Here is a 20,649-nt window from a genome sequence, read left to right as displayed (position 1 = left end):
CACAGGATGAGGGACAGGAACTGGGAAGTAGAGGTCTGAATTCTTCTCACATTTCCGAGATTCTTCCTCCACAACTAAAGAGATGAGATCCTAACAAAAAAAAACACCAAACAAAAAAATTCTAAGGGAGCTGTTTTACTCACACCTTTGTGGTCTGAGGAGTGGAGTTTAAACTTCTTGACTCTGTAGCCCAATGAGATATATTTTTGTTGCTAATTTTTAAAACACAGATGGTAGCAATGGAACTGCCATGCCAGAAGTCACTCCAGCTCCAGCTCCCCACAGGGTGCTTTGATTAGTAACCAAATCCTCAGGATACAATTTCACACAGATCCTCTGAAATCTTCTAGCACTGTTGGGAAAAACAATAACCAAACAGCTGGAGCACATTATCTTCTGCAACACCATTTTATTTACTCCAAAATTCCAGCTTTCAGAAGATTTCTACACTGTCGCGGTCTGGTATGTAATCTGGAAGCAGAGGTACAGCTCCTAACAGCATCTAAACTTATAATCCAACCCGCAGATAAAAAGCAAAGGCAATGAATTGCTAAACGATCCAAATGAACAGCTCGCTGCATGGATTTCAGATTATGAACTCCTACTACATTTTGTTGGAATAAAGTCACATGGAAAAGATTTCCATCCATGCTCCTGGATCTGTAGGCGTCTCTGCCATCGCTGCCTCCTCCCTCTCATCAATCTCCTCTTTTTTAAATCCCTTCACAATTTCATATAAAATCCAACACAGCAGGAGAGGTCTCAAAGATAGACAGTTCTCAGGTTTGTGGAAATGAGCGATAGCTACAAAAGAAAGCACACATGTGCCTCTCTGACTGCAGCATGAACCTCCCTTGCTATTCACTGGAGAAAACTATTAGACAGAAACCTTGTAAACACCTTGAGTGCATCAGCAGCTTCCGCAGGTGCTCACAGCTCCCTGCAATCCTTGTGATTTCATGGCACAACACTACAGAAACAAGGTCTCACTGCCCAAGGCGCTCCCACGATGGCCAGGTTCTTTCACTGGAGAGGTCTGCTCTTGGATCTCTCTCGTAAATCCAGAAATCTTAACAAAATTTACAAAGACTAATTGGCTTGATTTTGCCAACAGTTAAAAATTAAAGACCTTACCAGGAAAATGACCGGCCTTCCATTTTCACAAGGAATCTTGCACGTTTTTGGCATAAGCAGGAATATTTAAAAGCAAGATGTCCTACCAGGCAGGTTAGCTTCTCTTCAGTAAAGCAATGGCCTTTTTCAGGAGCCTAAACTGGGCAGGCTTGTAAATAAGGGCATAAGCTCTTTCTTGGATATCTCACCCTAACTGGGGTGCAGTGTAACAGATGCCTTGTGCAAAGCTGCAGTTTTTATGAAGATATTTGTTGCTGTGGGTCATCTTTCATGCTAGGCCAATTTGCATCTGCAGTAAGTAGGGAGGGAGGATGCAAAGAGGTATAAAAATGAAGTGTTAGGGTAGGTGAGCTTCAATGAAACAACCCTGGCAGCAGAGCACCTGAGACAGAGGCTGTTTTGTCAGTATTTTCTGAGGTTTCCCACAAGACATGAACTGCTTTTAAACATGTTAAAGTACTGTGCCCCTGCACACCCAGTGCTTAGAGAACAGAAGTGAAGCATGCACTACTTCACAGTCCAGGAAATCGCATTCCTTGTTGCTGCTCTGGGATTCCTTTCCTAGACAATTACGGAGGAAAACACTCAGGCTCCCAACAGGACTGTGGCAAACCAGAGGACCACCACTGCTCAGATAACAACAGGGTAAAATAAGCACCTTATCTACCCACTTTTGTGGGAAAATGGCTTTTGCCTTTCAACTAACAGCTCCAGATGAATCAGTCTGAAAACACTTCTGCAATGGAGACAGCCAGAAATTGTAACCGCAGCTGGTTTGGGGAAGCAGGTGCTGATGATTCCAAGACCACAGAAGAAGAGCTACCCAAAAAATCCTGCTCAGCCATGAAATCACTTTAAATACCAGCCGTTTCTGGTCACTTCCAAAGATTTCCAGGAAATCTCTACAGTAACTCAGAAGAACCATCTGTGCCCAGGGCTGACACAGAGTAGCACAAGTTACTGATTACAAATGTCCAAATGTAACTTCCATACAGTAGAACTATTGTCACCATTTACTAACTTCCTTAAGGTTTATCATTAGTAATTTCAAGCCTGGAGCTTTTTAATGGAGCTTACACTTCACACATTCCACAGCAAAAGTATTTTTAGAGTGCTTGCCAAAGCTCCTATTTAAATACAACTGATTTCAGGTTTTACCACAGGTATATTTAAAAAGGGATGTTGGCATTACTTAGGCTTTGTATCCAGCTTCCTGACTCCCTTGCTTTATTGTCTTGGTTATTTCAAATACTTCTTACTGAGGCAAAGCCTAGTTCTCTCATAATACACGTTTATCGTGATAGTTCAAAACTAAAAGATATTAAAATACTGTGACAACCTAAAGAAACTACATCCTTTTCCAGACATTAGTAGCTCGCTACAATCAAAAAGTTCAATAATGATGAAAATAAATTCTTTTATGAAATAAATTCAATTGGCAAGCAAAACAGAAGGTGTATTCTAACTGGCAAATTAGAGAAAAAATTACTAGTACAGATTATTTGATGTTGAATTAAATCTGCAATTATATATGTATTAAAAACAAGAAGTAAAGACAAAAGAGAATGCAGTGGAATAAGACATTTTGTAGTTCTGTGCTAACTGGCTGTGATACCATGGTCCTTTTCTTCACTTATAGCTTTCACGTGAAAACCACATTTCCCCAACATCTGCAAAAGAAACAGGAAAACCCAGCAACCATGATACAGAGTATGTGCAGTGAGCCCACTGCCATTACCACCAGGCTTCCTTTTCAGAAATCATGAATGGTTAAGTTATCCAAAATTGTTTTGAAACAGTATTCTTCAGATTCTTCTTAGTATTTTTCATCTTTTAGCAAGTGATCCAGCCAAAATCTGTGCTTCTCCAAGCACACTATCATCTCCAAGATGTCACCACCGGAAACTGATAAATTACACCACTTTGCAGAAAAAGAGCAGAACCACTTTCAAATCTCATCTTGGGAGACGAAGTATTTCTGGCCATGCATTACAGAGTTCATACAAAGAGTACAAAATACCCTGCGAGACAGACATTCCTTACCACTGCACAAGAATCTGGCTAGAGCCACAGCTGGGGAAAGCAACAAAGAGGCAGAAGGTGCGAAAAAGAGATGCCAGTCCCAGACACAGAGAAACTGGGACGACAGCAGATGGCCAAAGGCTGTGGTCTTTATGGTGTAGGATTCCCCACATCTTCTCAGACTGAAGAGATTCAGAGCACGAATACCTGTTAATATGATGCCATCATTGCTAAAAGCCATTTTAACTGTCAGTTTGATCACTAGCTCTAAAGGTTGAGAGACGAAATTATAAAAATCCCACTGGGAAATAAGAGAAAACATTTTGGCAGCCTGGGTAATTAACCTTTGGAACATGTTAGGTAAATTCTCCACAATCCGGCACTCTAAACTGAAATGGCAGGCTGTTCAAGAGGGCTTACTTTCACTCACACCATTTACAGGATTCAATACATCAGAGAGAGAAATGTCCTTCACTACAGAAAAATGCTATTTTGGATAAAAGGAAGACTTGACAATCAGCGTGTCTTTATTGTCTCTAAAACAGGAGAATGAGCTGGCTTGCTCAGGTGCCTTGTCCCTGCAACACACTGAGCACTTCAGTACCTTTAACACATTTATCCTCACAACTGCCACTTTCCAGATGAGCAACTGTAAAACAGTGACTCTCCCAAACTCACAAAGGAGGACTATGGCAGAGCACAGCACTGCCCCAGCTAGGAACAGCAGGTCTACAGTTGTGTGAGGGCAGAAAAGCAGAAGTCACAAAGATCAGAACTAGATTCCTACATCATCTAAAGGAACAGTGCTTGGCTGCTCCTGAATTGTCGTTTTGTTTTTACTGTTGTAGATAAAAAAGTGTAAATACAAAAAAAAAAACACCACCCACCAAAGTGCTGTATTAAGGAGTGAGTAAAATCGTAAATTAAAAAAATATCTTAGAAATGTGACCCGCCCACAGCATGCTAACCACTGGATTGGATGAATGCTCAACTGTGGAGTTATTAAAATTCAAACCATTGCTTACAGTATGCGTCATTACTGTCAGTAACAACACAGCCTACACTAAAATCCTCCTAACCAGTGCTACAGGTACTGGCAGAACTACTTTTATCCAGAAGCCTGGTGTACACATATGTGGGCATAAGTGTGATATTTGTGTCAGAGTGGGGAAATGGAACATTTTCAAGATCTTTTCTCCCCTAGTCTGTGCAAGAAGCTCCTTCCCCTAGCAAAAACCAGTTTGGGAAGGAGTGGAGGGACTGAACGGCGAACCAAGAAAAACAGAAAGCAGCCAAAATCCTCTCTTTGCTTTTGCTATCAATGGCATCAAGGTGGCAGGGAAGGAGGGTCCTGGACATGGCTAGGGCAGCCCCCACGACTGGAAGCTGTTGACATCTGCGTGCAGGGGCAGATTGCACGTTTCATTCAACAGATGGGTGTACAGAGATGTTCAAGCAGCTGAGAGGAAGAGCTAGAAGTCACATGGAAAGGTGAGCTCAGTAGCCACTGCTGTCCCTTGGAGCAAATCTTAAGTATGGCTAAAACTACCCCACAGCTGTCCTCTCCCCTGCAGCTTGGAGGATTGCCACGTGCCTTTCCAGGGCACACCAGCAATGCCAGTGTGCTCCAGGGCCTTTTTGTCATCTGTTACAGGCAAACAGCACGACACAGTGCAATAGGCTGGGCTTAGGAACAGGGCCAGCTTACAGCTCTGCAGAGTTACTAGCGTGACTAAATCCCAGTCTCTCTGCATGTTGCAAACTCCCCTTGCACAGCTATAATCAAGGAACCTCCCCTTCTCCCCCATTTTATAGGATTTTGTGCAAATAAATATTCAAGCCACCTCTGAAACCTGTGCATTCATGAGGGTGGTAAGGTAGGTGCAAAGCAAAGTATCTGGAAGGGTTTTTACATTGCACTGGGCTGGAGGTGATGCAGGCATCAAGTGATGGGTTTTCAGGGACCTACATTCTGTTGCTTCGCACAAAATGGAGTGGGGAGAAGCTATCTAGACCCTCTATGTCTTTGCCAGAAGTGAATTTTAAAATCTACAGGGAAAAATGCAGGACATCCATGGGAGGGAGAAGGATATCTGGTCCTGACTAGCAAAGGAAGAGCTTGCAAGGACTAGAGGAGACCTATTACCTGTGGTTCCATAAACAGGGGACTCAAATATTTGCTTCCTATGCCACTTAATTTCCAGCACTCAGAGGTTCTCAAGCTTTTGTCTCTTAGCCAAGCCACTCACAGCCTGCTCTCACCTTGCAATTCCAGGAAGTCTTGCTTCACTGCCAGACTGGCCCGAAGTTCACGCTGTCATTTATTTGTTTTTTTTTTCCCCCGCATCTTCTCTGTTGAGCGAAACAAACTCAAAACTTTGTGAAAACCTCCAGCTTCCCGTGAGCCTCTGCCTCACCCTTCCACCCACAACTCCTGTTCCCCAACCCCCCCAGCACACACTCATGTTCTGACAGGTTCTCGGTATTACCTCCCCCTCCCTGCGGCCAGGTCTCTAGTTCACTGTATTTCTTGGAACCACAGCTGCACAAAGCAGGCGCGAGGACAGTGTCTGCCAGCACCCCAACCACAAGCTCCACAGCTGCACAGCTCCAACCAGCAGACAGCGCAGGGTCAGGCGGCTTTCAGCACCGAGACAGTCTGGGGGAACAGCAGAGATTCTCACTGCCCAACAGTGGCTACAGAGCTGTGTGGAAGTCCAGAGTTGAGGCAATCATGTGCTACAGTCCAACAACAGTGAGCGACCCATCTGGTGGCTCTGAGATTAAAAGTACAAGGCTAAGAAAAACAAGAGGAGTGGAGGAATGGGAAAGGTAAGGGTGGAGGTCACAAATTCACACTGCCTTTGCTAGAAGCACCCATTTTTCATGCCCCACATGCTCTGGGGAAAGCAGAAAAGATAAGGTTCCAGGGGTAAGAGCCAGGGTGGCAAGAAGCTCTAACTTCCCAGGCTAGCAAACAGGATGAGGAAAGAAAAAGGCACATGAAAACCTGGGTAACCTTCTCACTGCTCTTGCACACTTCCTAGGAATGTTTTACTTATTTGTGTGCTTTCCAGAAACTTCTGTTCTCAGAATCCAGAACTTTCCATAGAGCCTGATCTGATATTAACCAAATCACCCCTCCCCTCCTGTTTGTCCACTTGGCTGCCAATCAGCACATGACAAAACACCAGGAAGCCACGCTGGAAACCTAACTCCACGGCAACGGCCATAGAAGATCACTGCCACGTACCCTCCTTCCAAAACCAAGCCACCAAGCCAGCCCAGTGCTTAGAGGGCAGGCAGGCTATGGTGTTTGTGTCCTGGGCTCTCCTGCCAAGCACCACAGTAGGAAAGAGAAAATCATAGAATCATAGAATTGCTTAGGTTGGAAAAGACCCTTAGGATCATGAAGCCCAGCCGTTAACCCAGCACTGTCAAGTCCACCACTAAACCATGTCCCTAAGCACCATGTCTACTCGTCTTTTAAATACCTCCAGGGATGGTGACTCCACCACTTCCCCAGACAGCCTGTTCAAATGCTTGACAACCGTTTCTGTGAAGAAATTTTTCCTGATACCCAATCTAAACCTCCCCTGGTGCAACTTGAGGCCGTTCCCTCTCGTCCTATCGCTTGTTACCTGGGAGAAGAGACCGACACCCACCTTGCTAGAGCCTCCTTTCAGGTAGTTGTAGAGAGCAATAAGGTCTCCCCTGAGCCTCCTTTTCTCCAGACTAAACAACTCCAGTTCCCTCAGACACTCCTCATAAGACTTGTGCTCTCAACCCTTCACCAGCTTTGTTGCCCTTCTCTGGACTCTCTCCAGCACCTCAACGTCTTTCTTGTAGTGAGGGGCCCAAAACTGAACACAGTATTGGAGGTGCGGCCTCACCAGTGCCGAGCACAGGGGGACAATCACTTCCCTTGCACAAAGCCCATGAAATTCCCCCTATCCACATACAGAAAGCAAAACACCAGAATAACTCCAGAAGGAGCCACTGGTCCTGAAAGAAAAGATGGCTTCAGGCAGAAGCAATGACAAACAGGCAGAGGCACACCTAATACTGAGGGAGGGGTTTGGCTTTCCTGTCACACAAGAGAAGCTCCTGATGTGTCAGGGCACATGCCAAGCACTGTTTCAGCTGTTGGAGGAGAGGTTGGGACAGCACCCAGAAATGACTTCATCAAAAGGCAGCAACCTTTGCAACCCATATGTGCTACTGCCCAAGAGAGATTATCACAGTTGTCACGTCTAAACATAGCCATGCCCAAGAAGGGTAAGAAGAGTGGACCAAAGTCACCGTAAAATGGCCTTACATCAGGTCTCCAGCACAAACCTCTGTCTAGGCACAGCTCTCCAGAAGTAAGGCATTTTCTTTCTCTGCAGATACTGGTATTGACCACTGCCAGATACAGCATCTGGACAGACGCACTGGTCCAGCTCACTAAGCCCTAGCTCCGAAATTCCAGTTACTTGGATGTCTGAAAGAAGCTGGGAGCCAGCAAATGGATTTTTCCCCCGTTCATGTGGGAATGCCCTTGAGTTCCATCCCTCCTGTTACAGCCATTCTATAGTTTGGTTTTCTCCAGTTCTAGTCCTAAATCCTGCTCTAACTGCTGATAAGCTAAGCTACTCCACTGAAACTCACAGAAATAGAGACCGTCTTTCAATCGGAAAAGAGAGATTAAAAAGCTGAAGATTTCACAGAGTACTTTTAGGGCCAAAAAATAAAGGCATTAACAACATGGAGGTCTGTGAGAACATATGAGGAAAGTCTATATGTTAACCTGGGGAGCAGGTTTGCGCATGACTTCAAAGAACAGCCGTTGCATTCCCTGTCTTCAGCACTAATTTTTAGCTTTAAATTTACACTTTTGAGTCTGTCCTGGAAATCACCAACTTTGAAGCAATCCTCTGCACTACCACAGCCTTTTTGTCTTGCATAGGAAGCCAGGAGAAACCACTGCCATAGTTCATCTTGGCCAGTTAGCCAGGAACAATCCTGTTTCTTCCTCCATTTCCTTTTGAACAAGAAATCTGTCCTGGGGAAACATCCTGTCCTGATTTTAAAGTAGCCAGCAACAGACTCTTGTTAAGCTGTTTCAGTAATTGATTACACTCTCTGTTAAAGATATGCACCTTTTCTTCTGGCCTGCATTTATAGTGCTTGTTATACACTTGTCTGAAACCAAATAGACTTCTGTTATCAAATTTCTGCTCCCTGTGCCAGGTAATTAACCCCTAAGCTTGTCTTTGATGAGCTAAACAGTCTTTCACAACAAGGCAGATTTTTCCAGCTGTTAATCCACCTACTGATTCTTCTCCAAATCTAGTTTTCCATTTCTTTCTCAATCAGTCAGTAACATAACTAGACATAATGTTTTTGCAACTATTCCACTACTGCAGTACACAGATTATTTAATCCTGCTACTTGTACTTGGCAATCCCCTGTTAACACGTGCAAGGATCCCATTAGCCTGCTGGGCAGCCCACTGAAAATGGCTGCTCGTGGTCAGCCAACATCCGTAAGAGCCCCAGATCTTTCTCCAGGCTCTTCTGGCAGGGGAAGCCCCTCAGCCACAAGGCACAGGCTGCATGATTTATTTCTATATATGATCCTATTAAACACTTGTGCCTAGCTCAAAGGGCAATTCCAATTGCTCTGCAGCAACAACAGGTTCCCTTCATGATTCCCGTTCCCCAGCCTTTGTGCCACAGCCCACTTTCAGAAAATACTGAGTTCCTCCAACATATTGATAAAATATTACCTATCACATGGGCAAAATCTCATCTATGTGAGGCCACAACACCAATGCTCCAACTTTAGCACATTTGTTTACAGCTACATTAACATATAGCAGTTAATTTTTGATCTATTAAATAATGCCCTATTGCATTTATGTTCAATATACCTTATAGGAATCTATATATATTTCAAGAAATGACCTTAAGCTATGTGCAAGATAGGGCACCATCATCCTTCCCATCTCCCAAACTGGGAAGCCAGCGACGCAGAAACGAGAAGCAGCCTTCCTTTGAAGAGACAACGGGTCAGAGGCAAAACCATAAAAAAAAAAAAAAGCCAATCTCCTGACTGCTGATCCATGGCTGTACTCCACTAGGCAGTGCGACCTTTCAAACTTTCCGAAAAGTAACCATCTGTGGCAATGAAATTAGGGAAATGAAAGGCCATTCTGCATCAAAAGCTCCCTTTTAGCACTGATTAAAGCACAAAATGCATACACCGCTTTGACATAAAGCACTGGAGAAAGGCCCCACCTTGCAATCTGTATATTTGCATATATATGTCAGGAAGCGAAAACCCTCCCTTCTCTGTGTGCTTGATCTTCTTGAAAGGTTAATGATTATGTTTAGCTAGAAGTAAGGTTAAACTTCATGAAAGGTTTCTCTGAGCAAATCTTTGCCTACAGCGGTTTCTCAGAACAGCCCAGCACAATGACTGCCATTCAGCTGACAGACGCAAGTGAACAGCCGTGGTTTTGGTGTATTGAGCACGTTATCATGGGAAAGAAACAATCTATCTTTGGAAACAAGTTAAAAGCTTAAAAATTATAGGTGGAAAAAGAATTGATTAGACAGTGACAGGACTAAAAATTATGAATGCTATTAAGAGCGTGAATGGTTTATGCGTTAGGCAGCAAGAAGTAAGGGCTTTCCTGTTAAATGAGCAGGCAGCACTGGAAGCAAAGAAAATACTTTTCCCACTTACAATATAAAATTGGAAAGATTCGCTGTCAGGTGATGTCATGGAGGCTAGATACAGCCAGACTCAAAAGAGGATTAAACAAACTGATGGAGGACAGATCCATTAGTGATTATGAAGCAGGATGGCCCAAATCCAGCTTTGGCTAAGAACAGTCCTTAACTGCTGACTGTCAGAAGAAGGGGGGATCCTTCCATACCTATCTTTTCCCTTGTAATTTTGCCCCCACCATCTGCTACGAGCCCAAATCAGACACATTATATTGAACTAGACAAATACAGTCTGAGACCCACTAAGTCTTCGTTCTTGCTCTCGCAGGAGATCGCAGCCATGATCTTTTTTTGCGTGACTAGTAAAAAATGTTCAGCATGGCACAGAGTTGTTAATTTCTTTCCCTAAGATGTCTCCCAGGCTAATCGCACATCCTCACCCTACAGTGTGCTTCCCTCCCCCTTACAGGTCAACAGACTGCTCTCATGACACAGCCACCACAACAAAGCCAAGACAGAAAAAAAATATGTAGGGTATAAGCTTGGGCTGAGATCACAACAAGTCAAGGAGGTGTCACCAGGGGACTCCTGGGTGGCCCGAGGGTCAGAGGGGATGGTGGGACTGTGAAAATCCTCCCAACAGAACTGAAGCTCTCCTCCCAGCAGCTTTCCTTCAGCAAAAATGAAAATTCATCATCCAAGAATCTGACTCTACCCACACAGCAGTTCCAAGGGATAAAAGGAGACCATTTTTGTTTTCACCGAACAGATAAGCCTTCATCTGCTTTAAAACACAGCATGTGAGAGAGGAGGGGATCAGAAACACCCGAAATCCTGTAATAATTAATAGGAAATAGAGCCATCAGAGCTCTGCGAGCCTAAGCCTGGAGTGCCCTCTAGGGGTAAAGGAGTGGGGAGCCGCACACCCCGCACTGCTTCCTTCAGAGGAGTCCTGGACCAAACTAAATCTTTCCTTAATGAAGTCACGGTGAGGCTGCATTTAGCCTATATTTGCCTGGACAAGGAATTCTGTATCCACGGTTTGGTGAGTTCTCCTTCTCTTTGCCCTATTTTTCCTCTGATCCACAAGGCTGCTGCGATGGTAACACAGCCCAAGTTTGAGAGGGCCTTGCTTTGGGAAAAAGACTTTCTCCTCCATTAGCACAGTGACTGCGCAATGTTGAGGCAGGGATTCCTTGACATGACAATAATAATTGCGTAACAAAGATAATTCACGCGACTGAGCATGCCCCTAAACTCTGGCCCAAACACCTCCCCACTGCAGAAGGCCGGCTCTGATGGCAACACAAGGAAAGCGAGCAGGACGCTGGGCTCCACAAGCCCTTGCAAACCCAGTTAGTGCTTGTGGTAGCGAGCCCAAAGCTTTGCTCACAGAGGGGCAGATTAACTGGGGGAAGGTGAGACTGAGGACTCCTGAACAAAACCGTCCTGCAACGCAGTATGTCTGTGCTCACAAAAGTATCTATCAGCCCTGCATGCCAAGAAGTCAGACCGAATGCAATCACCTTTGCTATCCTGCTCTCAGCACTTAAACAGGACCTGCTAGTTCCCTAATTCTGCTGCCTGTCCTCTCCCCCCGGATTCCCACGGAACAGAAGAACGAAGCCAGATGTGCTAAAAAACATCCCCACAGGGAGCGAATGGGAGAGGGCTCAGCTACCAGAGAAAACAAAACGTACTACAAAGGGGCAAATTTCACACAGGGCAAAACTAAGCAGACAACTGAGCTTCTCTCTTTGCATGTGTCTCTGTCCCCAGGACTGAAACAATGCTGGTGGTTTATGTCATACTGCGTCTGCCTTCATGCCGTTACCAACACGTCTGGGAGCAAGAGCTATAACCCTTCTGTTGTAACCATGGAATACAACGTGCATCATAAGATGGCTCCTCTTCTTTTCAGACTTGGAATCAACAAGCAGGAGCATTTGCAGAAACTACATAAATGTAACTATCAAGTAAATTTTGCAGCTGCTTGTGTATCTGTACTAACAAGTCCATGGAGGGAGTCACATTTACTCAGCCAAGGACAAGATATGCCATGTGGCTTGTGTGTGCAGCCCCAGATAAGCAACTTGAACCTGGGATATTAATGTTGATAATGAACTGCTTCCTAAAGAACAAGGATTATTTACAGATATTATTTGGTGAAAAGTTTCAGCACTATTGGTTTTAAGAACACTGCAGAAAAATCCTAAACAGAAAGAGAACAACAGATGCAACTAATTTCAATATTTTTGAAACGAGATATTTCCACTGCAGTTTTGAAGTCCAGTGAAGTCTGGAAAAATTACTCCAATGAAACAAAACATAGACAAACTCCAACCCAAACACACTGCACAAAGCTCTGAGTCAGAGATGACCAACTTCTCCTTCCTAGCAGAAGGAAAGGATCTGGACACCAACTCACTTTGTGCACGAGGTTACAGACAGTACACGGCTCCTAGAAGCAACATATGCCTAAAGCAGTGTCCTGCCAGGTGCTCCTAAATAGCTGGATCTTGTCCCCATGCTCTTCCTGTCCAAGTAACCTGCCCAGCACAACATCACAAGAAAGCTCTCAGTTGCCAACAGACCTCCATCCCTGAGCTATCATCATAAACTTGTGGCCTTCCATAATAAATGTGCTAAAAATGTGCCTTCATAGTAAGTACCGTGACACATCGAAGTTTTCCCAGAGAGATGAGGTTTGGGTTAAGCTGTTTATGCTACACTTTTGCACCAGGGTGTGCTAAGTGGTTTCACACACAGCATGTTACACAGCACTGCATTTCAGTGTGGGTCAGCAGAGATGCTTTTACCAAAACCACGCATGTGGGCATAATTAAGAACATCCTCAGGCATTAGCCACCCTGGCTTCCACCCCACACAATAGGCTTTTGTTTGAAGCACCAGAGGAAGCCTTGCCAGAAGATATTCTGACTTGCAGAACATGCAAGTTCTCCCTGGTTTTAATGCTCGTGTTGCATCCACAAATTAATGGGGAGTCAGAGGTTGGAAATACTCTCTTGAATCAACTGCAGCAGAAATACTGTTGACAATAACAAAGTTAACCATCGCTGGGCTCCAACTGGCAAAACTATTCCGTAGAGCCCTACCTCCGAATTTAATAGCCACAGAGTGATCAAACCCAGACACAACAGAGAGCTCACACCTTCACTGGACACAAGTGTCATCACTATGATTTAGAGCCCAGCAGGCTCTCAATGAGATGCTGCTGATGCCCCACATCAAATCAAGACTCTGGTTCTGAATATTCTTCTACAGGCTGAGATGAGAAGATGTCTAAGTGGCAGTTGTGCCGATTCCCACTAAATTGTCATGGATTTCTGTAGCACCCTCTCCTTCAAAGGGCACAATGGAAGCACAGGCTGTCTTTGCCCTTTAACTTTTGTGCAATGAAAGGTGTCAGATGAAGGATTCTGCAGACTGTATCCTCTCTTTAGTGAGCTGCCGCTTGCTTCATACATTCACAATACTATCCCTTCCCCAGAAAAAGCAAAGGTGGTCTTCCCAACCCCAAAGACCACTCAGTCCTTGGCATCTCTTCTGACATTTTCAGTAGGGGACATTCTGTCTGAATGAGCCTTTTCATTCTTTTTGCAGCATGGGCCCCTACTTACAGAGACCTGAGCAGAGCGCCACCAGCACATTACAACAGTCACCAAGCAGCAGGCAAACGATTGAAGAAATGACTATTAGACTGAAACAGGTTTAAGCCTCCAGGACTCCTAAACAGATAAGCTATGGAGACCACTTCATCTCCAAAAGAAAACAAATTCTCAGAAGAAAAAAAAAAAAGAACCAACCCAAAACAAACAAACAAAAAAAACTCACAAAACCTAAAACCTCCCGAGGACTAACAAACAGAAACCTCCTGAGGACTAGTAAACAGAAAGACCTCCTTGCTAGGATGGTCCATGAGCTGAAAGTTAGGCTACCATCAGGGAAACTGTCACCATGTAGTTCTTAGGCTCTTCCCTAGCAGCAGGAACACTGGGGAAAATGGAGTTTTAGCTTGATCACGTATGGCTGTCCTTCCCATTCTTAAGACTGACATTCATGTTTAATTCCAGCCCCGGTCAGAACTTACCCTTCATTTTCCAGTGTTTGTTTTGATACCATTCAGGAAACATCCCTTCTGTTTCCTGTGTTTGTCCAGAAACCACTGTGGAGCCATCAGACAGGCAGTAGGTGCCATTTCCGACCAGCCTCCACGGTTTTAGTCTGCACATGGACAAACAAGCTCTCTAGAGTCCATTACCATTTTCCAGTAGCAGCTTCTATTGCTGCAAGATTTTGCTAACAACCTTTGGACAACTTCGAGATTCTTATCCTTGTATCAAAGTACTAAGCCACTGGGATATAGCAGTACAGGTTTTGAACTTCTAGGAGCCATTACTACAGCAGAAATAAGGAAAGAAAGCCAAGTCCTTCCATCAACGGAGGTGGAAGTGATCTGACCTCCCCATCACTATAACCTCTCGATATCCAGGGCACCTTCATAGCAATGCTATGATTGTATTGTATGATGTGATTCACAGATTCAAGCCCACCCCCGCTACGTTCCCCACATTCATACCTCTGTTTCAGGCCGAGGAATAAATACTGGAGGTCTCATCTTCAGAGTCAGGTCCTGAAAGTCCCACTCGCCAAGCACATACTGCACCGGCATTCTGTGGCAAGCAAAAGCAAGTGTGAACACTTCAGGACTACACTCCATAACACAGAAAAGCTCTCAATACCGTGCTTACCTCACTGCTAACCACATAACCCTTCTGAGGGTGAGCACTTTAGACGCCTCCCAGGCTCTCAACTGCATGTACAATGTGCACGAGCACTCTAAGGGAGCCGCGGGAGCTCCATTCCTACAAAAGAGTTTGTTATCAAGCGCTGGACCCGGGGAACTACAGGCCAGTCAGCCTCACCTCGATACTGGGGGAAGTGATGGAATAAATAGTCCTAGTATGTTTCCAAACATACTAAGTACAGGAAGGTGACTGGGAGTAGTCAGCATGGATTCACAAAGGGGAAATCATTCCTGACTGACCTGACAGCCACCCATGACACAATGACTGGCTCGGTGCACGAGAAGAGAGCAATCAATACTGTTTATCTTGACTTTCCTAAGGGTTTCATACTGTCTCCCATAACATCCTCATATACAAGCTGATGAAGTATGGACTAGATGAGGTGGACTGAAAATTGAGTGAACCGGCAGGCTCAGAGGGCTGTGTTCAGCAGCCCAAAGCCCAGCTGAAGGCCAGTGCCTAGTGGAGTACCCCTGGGGTCAATAGTGGGGCCAATATAGCACAACATCTTCATTAGCTATCTGGATGAAGGGACAGAGAGCACCCTTGGCATGTCTGCAGATGACAGAAAATTGGGAGGAGTGGTTAATAGACCAGATGGGTGCGCTACTTTTCAGAGGGACCTCAGGAAGCTGGAGAAATGGGCTCACAGGAACCTCATGAAATTCAGCAAAGAGTAATGTGAAGTCCTATAAACTGGGAGGGAATAACCCCATGCACCGATACAAGTTGGGGGTCAAGCAGCTGGCCAGCGGCCTTGCAGAAAAGGCCCTGGGGACTGGGTGGACAAGCTGACCATGAGACAGCAATGTGCCCTTGCAGCAAAGAAGGCCAATGGCTTCCTGGTCTGCACTAGGCAGAGCGTTGCCAGAAGGTCAAAGGAGGGGATCCTTCCCCTCTACTCAGCACTGGTAGGAAACATCTGGAGTGCCAGGCTCCTGGTACAGGAGACACATGGACATACTGGGATAAGTCCAACAAATGGCTATTAAGATGATTAAGGGATTGGAGCATCTGACATACAAGGAGAGAGACTGAGAGCTGGGACAGTTTAGCCTTGAGAAGGGAAGGCTCGGGCTGAGGGGGCAGGGGAGGGAAATATCAATAACCATATGTATCTGGTGAGATGGAGTAAAGAAGACAGAGTCTGACTCTTTTCAGTGGTATCCAGTGAAAAGACAGGCAAAGGGCACAGACTGAAATACAGAAAAATCCATTTAAACCTGAGAACAACCTCCTTTTTTTCTTTTTTTTTTTGAACACTATGAGGGTGGTCAAACACTGGAACAGGCTGTCCAGGCAGGTTGTATGTTATCTATCTTTGGACTGGGCATGGCTCTGAGCAACTTGCTCTAGTTGATCCTGCTTTGAGCAAGAGGGGTAGATTAGATTTCCAGAGGTCCCTGTCAACCTCCATGATTCCATGATTCTTTGTGAATTTTGGGGCCATGTTTTCAGCTGCTGTGAGGCACCATACCTCACTTCTTCAAGTACATTTGTGTACTCAGCTGATGCACCCAACAGATCCATGTGGACTACATCCCAAAGATGTTACCAGGAAACCGTTTCTGACTACCCCCAGCTACTTCTGGCCTGGCCAAAACCTGCGGGGCAAAGTCGAGATGAGGACACCCGCTGCAGACCTGCCGCTCAGCCCTCTCCCTGCCTGAGCAGCGACAACACTGAGAAGGCCCCAGAAAGACCCTTTCTGTCCTCAGGGGTAGTGTGGTCCTCCTGAATGCTCGCCCGAGGAGGGATTCCTGGCGCGAGCGAGCGAGCAGGCTGGGGAGCTGCCGTCCCTGGAAGAGACTGCTGAGCAGATTAGCTGCCACATTCATGTTTAAAACGTCCTCAGCAGAGCACCTGACTTGCTCCTCACATCAGGAAAGACAAGGTAAAGGGGCCACGAGGGCAGATGCAAGACAGGCAAGAGGGCTCTCTAGAGGAGCCCCCAGACTGTGCAGGAGGAGTTCCCTATTTTAAGGGGATAAATATTTGCCTCAGATGCTTTTTATGTCCCATCAAGTACACCAGGGAAAAAAAAAGCAGCAATATTCAAACCTGAGGCCGTGTCTTCATTGTTACCAACGTAGCTAATCAGGTGTTCCTTCAGGGGTGTTACCTGAGCAGCTTGCCTAGCTCTTAGCCCTTGCTCACGCAATCAATCAGTCACCGAGGCAGGACAGCACAGCCCTGCTCAGTCTGTTTTTCCACTCATCCACTTTACACCACCACCACGAGATGTGAGGAACGTGCTTTTAGCAAAGACACCGTTTCCCGGGAGCTCCCGGAGGTTTTATTTACAGCAGCTCTTTGTCAGAGACTAGAGCTTCTTGGTTTCTACCCGATGCTGTCCTGACTTCTCCAGTCTGGGAAATAAGACGCCGGTGTCGGGTCCAAGCTGTCTCCCTTCAAAGGGACACGGCTTCCCGCTGTAGCGTGGCAGAAACGTCAGACTTGAGAGACCTCTCTCTCGCGGCTCAACAGCCAGCCTGGAGAGCAACTTGTCTGCAGCGTGTGGGATCACGGGCTGCAGGAGAGTCCCGTAGACGCGCAGGCATTCCAGCGTGACGTGGAGGATGGTGTCAAGCCAGAGCTGCTCCGCAGGGTCTTTTCGGTCAAGTTTCCAAGGCCTGTGTCTCTGGAAGAAACTGTTGGTCTGCCTTACGCACAAGGCAATACACTCTAAAGCTTTGTAGATCTGGAAACTTTCAAAATAACCAGCTACCTGCAGAGGCAGAGAAGCCACAGACGCCACCAACTCATAGTCTTCAGCAGAAGCCCGACCCACGCCTTTCGCCTCCCTGTGATCCAAGACCTCTGGAAAACAAGACTCTGAGAAACAAGGGTAAGTGTTGCTGGGGTTAATGCTGAGGGCTGTGGACCGATTCAGAAGTCCCCCAAGCGCATCTGCCAGTTCTGAATTCACCAGCTTAACCACCTTCTCATCGTAATAGTCACAATCCCGCTCAGGCACACCCTGCCTTAGCAGGAAGTACCGAAACCCATCCACTGTGTACTGCTCAATACAAGCCAAGGGGTCGATCACGTTGCCCAGGCTTTTGGACATCTTCTGCCCACGGACAGTCCAGTGGGAGTGCACAAAGATCCGCTCGGGGGGAGCCAGCCCTGCCGCCATCAGCAGGGCTGGCCAGTAGACAGCGTGAAACTTGAGGATGTCCTTGCCCACGACGTGGTGCGCAGCAGGCCACCACTCCCCGTGCGTCTCGGGGTAGCCCACCACGCTCAGATAGTTCACCAAGGCGTCTACCCACACGTAAATAGTTTGTGTTGAGTCACTGGGGACGGGGATACCCCACTGGAGCCGGCTTCTCTCACGAGAGATGGACAAGTCTGGCAAGTCCTCTTCCAGCCAGCGGAGCACACGCTGGTAGAAAGGGTCAGGGGAAATGGCGTGTGGGTTGTCCCGGAGCCACTTCTGCAACGGATCCCGAAACGCCGACAGCCTGAACATGTAATTCTCCTCTTTGGTCCAGTGCACCTGAGAAGGCAGGAGAGAAAAGAATTACAGCCCTGTGACTAGTGGGAACCTCCTCTCCTGGACACGGCCTCCCTGGGCTCCCAAGGCCACCCGTGAGGCCTTAGGCACTTGGCGTGGCTCAGCACTCTGCTTTGAAAGATGCTCGTGCCCCCAGGGAAGGAATACTTTTCCACCCGCCAGATTCACGTGTCATCAGGCAAGAATGAGGGAGGCGAGAATACACTTCCTTAAAAAGGTAGTTTTGAGGTAATAGTAGAAAATCATGAAAAGACACGATGACATTGTTAATTGCTGCCTTACTAACAACCCTGGTGCGTGCCTTTGCTTTTCTCCTAGGTGCCATGATCCTCCTCTCCCCCATTTAAGCATTAGTGCGTCACAGTTGCTAACTTTGTTAGCCTATAGTCACACTGAAGCGCTGACAGCACTTCTCCCACACATTTAAATTCATTAAGTGACACATTTAGCTAAATCAGTGAAAACTTTGTGGGTAGATACGGTATGAGTGAGCTGTGTAAAGGCATAGAGATCTATGTGTAGGTCAAGAACTCTTTTAAAGCTAAATAAGGCTCTAAGATAATAAAGTATAGGCTTTGGCATCATGCAGGAGATTCAGATATGCCCGAGAAGCATACGGCTTTGTGCTCTTTGCAACTGCCCTGCAATAGGTGTAGGCTCCCCCTTTTGCTTCACAAAACCCTCAAGCAACGAACTACCCAACTGTCTCTTTCTGGTTGGAGATAAACACCTACCATCTCTTTCCACCACCTTGCAAGACCTTCTCTACACCATGCACACTATCGTTTCTCTTGGACAGTTCGACATGCAGCTAGGGCACACGATCGTTCTCAGGGTGTATTTGACTTTGAAGCTTGCTGACTCTATTTTAGATCTGAAGAATGATTTCTTTGCCTGGAAACTTATCCTCTCCCCAGCTACGTCAGGTGCTTTACCAAGAGATATTATTTGCCAATGTGCCCCTTTCTGTGTGAACCAACACTCCTATGCCCCAGCCTCATACAAATATCACCTCTGCTTAGCTCTGAAGCATGATTATCTGCAACTGCTGGATTAAATCACGTAACTCCTGACCCCTTACAGAAAACGCAGTGGCAGAGAGACTTCTCAGTCAGGTACCACGCTCCTGGTTGCACCGCTATCCAGTCACCCGACTCGACCACAGGCAGATGACGTTACGGTGTTTTACGTAGAGCCAAAACCTGTGTAACAACATTGATGAAGTGTCCAGAGGGCAAACTGAATTGCCTCAGAAAACGGGTCTGAAACTCCGGACACCCAATGAACACCTCAGTTATGAACACCTTTAGCCTTCTGCACAGCTAACTTCTTTCGTCACGGCTTTAAAACACTGTTTCCAGGCCAGCGGCCCGTGGAATCCAGCAGCAGCTGAATCCTTCCCACGGCACACGGCTGAAGTTTGCATCTGCCGCTCGGGGTTTTGGCAGCTCTCCCTCACACAGCCACACACCACTATAAACACAGAAGAGATGCTCTACGAAATACAGGCAACTCTCAGCTGACATGAATGACAAAAGGCTAAAAGCAGCATTAAACACCCCCAAATCTGACCAGACCAGAGCAACAGAGTGCGCAGTGCTTCCGCAGGACTGGCTGCCCTTGCCGGGGCCGGGGCCGTTACCTGATGGCCGGTCTCCAACGACACCTTGCACGGGCGGCCCTGGGCGTCCGTGCGCTCGGCGAGCTGGCTCTCGGGCAGGAAGCACTCCTCGGGAGTGCAGTACCAGCCCTCGTAAGACCCTTTGTAGAGGGTCCCGCCGTCCCGGAGGGCGCCCCAGAAGTGGCGCACGGCTCGCTGGTGGCGGGGCTGGCTGGTGCGGGTGAAGTCAGTGAAGGAGACGGCGGCTTGGGTCAAGGCCTGGCGGAAGAGGCCCGAGACCCTCTCGCAGAGCTCCGGGGGTGACGTCCCCGCCGCGGCCGCGGCCTGCTGGATCTTCAGCCCGTGCTCGTCGGTCCCTGAAACGGCAGAGAGGCCGGGATGCCGCGGGGGCCGCGGGGAGGGGGCGCGGGGGCCGGCCCCGCGGGGACACAGGGGTCTCGGGACGAGCCTGAGGACACGGGGGACGGGGACATCCCCGGGGGAGGTGGGTGAGCCCCGGGGATGAGCCGGAGGCTGCGGGTCAGGCGCTCACCTGTGGAGAGGCGGCCCGGGCCGGCGCCGCGGAGGCCGCGGTGGCGGTGCAGCGCGTCGGCCAGCAGGGCGGAGTAGAGGTGCCCGATGTGCGGCGGCCCGTTAGCGTAGAAGATGGGCGTGGAGAGCAGGAGGCGGCGGCCGGGCGCGGTGGCGGCGGCGCGGCGGGGCGGGCGCGGGAGGCGGCGGGGCGGCCGCAACATGGCGGCGCCACCATCGAGGCGGCGGGGCAGAGCGGCCGCCCGGGAGGGATGGCGGAGGCGCGGCGGCGGCGGC

At 47.4% G+C, this 20,649-nt stretch overlaps 2 protein-coding genes across 2 annotated transcripts in view; both read right to left on the bottom strand.

The window, feature by feature from the left end:
- Positions 1-16,851, bottom strand: part of HEMK1 (HemK methyltransferase family member 1) — a 28,183-nt gene extending 11,332 nt beyond the window's left edge. The window contains 3 exon segments of the mRNA XM_068419852.1: positions 1-90; positions 14,473-14,566; positions 16,763-16,851. Coding sequence (XP_068275953.1) covers positions 1-90; positions 14,473-14,565 — 183 coding nt within the window. The 5' untranslated portion in view covers position 14,566; positions 16,763-16,851.
- Positions 16,852-16,943: 92 nt separating this feature from the next.
- On the bottom strand, positions 16,944-20,576 carry MARS2 (methionyl-tRNA synthetase 2, mitochondrial). The gene is made up of 3 exons (XM_068419851.1): positions 20,375-20,576; positions 19,864-20,198; positions 16,944-18,203 (listed from the first exon to the last, which is right to left on the bottom strand). The coding sequence occupies exons 1-3, from the start codon at positions 20,574-20,576 to the stop codon at positions 17,025-17,027; spliced, it is 1,716 nt and encodes a 571-aa protein (XP_068275952.1). The 3' UTR covers positions 16,944-17,024.
- Positions 20,577-20,649: the final 73 nt, after the last annotated feature.

This window comes from Nyctibius grandis, chromosome 29, assembly GCF_013368605.1.
Source record: "Nyctibius grandis isolate bNycGra1 chromosome 29, bNycGra1.pri, whole genome shotgun sequence".
Taxonomy (NCBI): Eukaryota; Metazoa; Chordata; class Aves; order Nyctibiiformes; family Nyctibiidae; genus Nyctibius; species Nyctibius grandis.
This window is presented reverse-complemented; position numbering and strand designations above follow the sequence as displayed.

What these genes read in the sequence shown, in the direction of transcription:
- MARS2 (XM_068419851.1), bottom strand. Translation starts at nt 20,576, where the DNA reads ATGTTGCGGCCGCCCCGCCGCCTCCCGCGCCCGCCCCGCCGCGCCGCC. An exon ending in CCCGGGCCGCCTCTCCACAG is followed by an intron (nt 20,199 to 20,374) that starts GTGAGCGCCTGA and finishes CTGCCGTTTCAG; the next exon opens with GGACCGACGAGCACGGGCTG. An exon ending in CGTTGGAGACCGGCCATCAG is followed by an intron (nt 18,204 to 19,863) that starts GTAACGGCCCCG and finishes CTGCCTTCTCAG; the next exon opens with GTGCACTGGACCAAAGAGGA.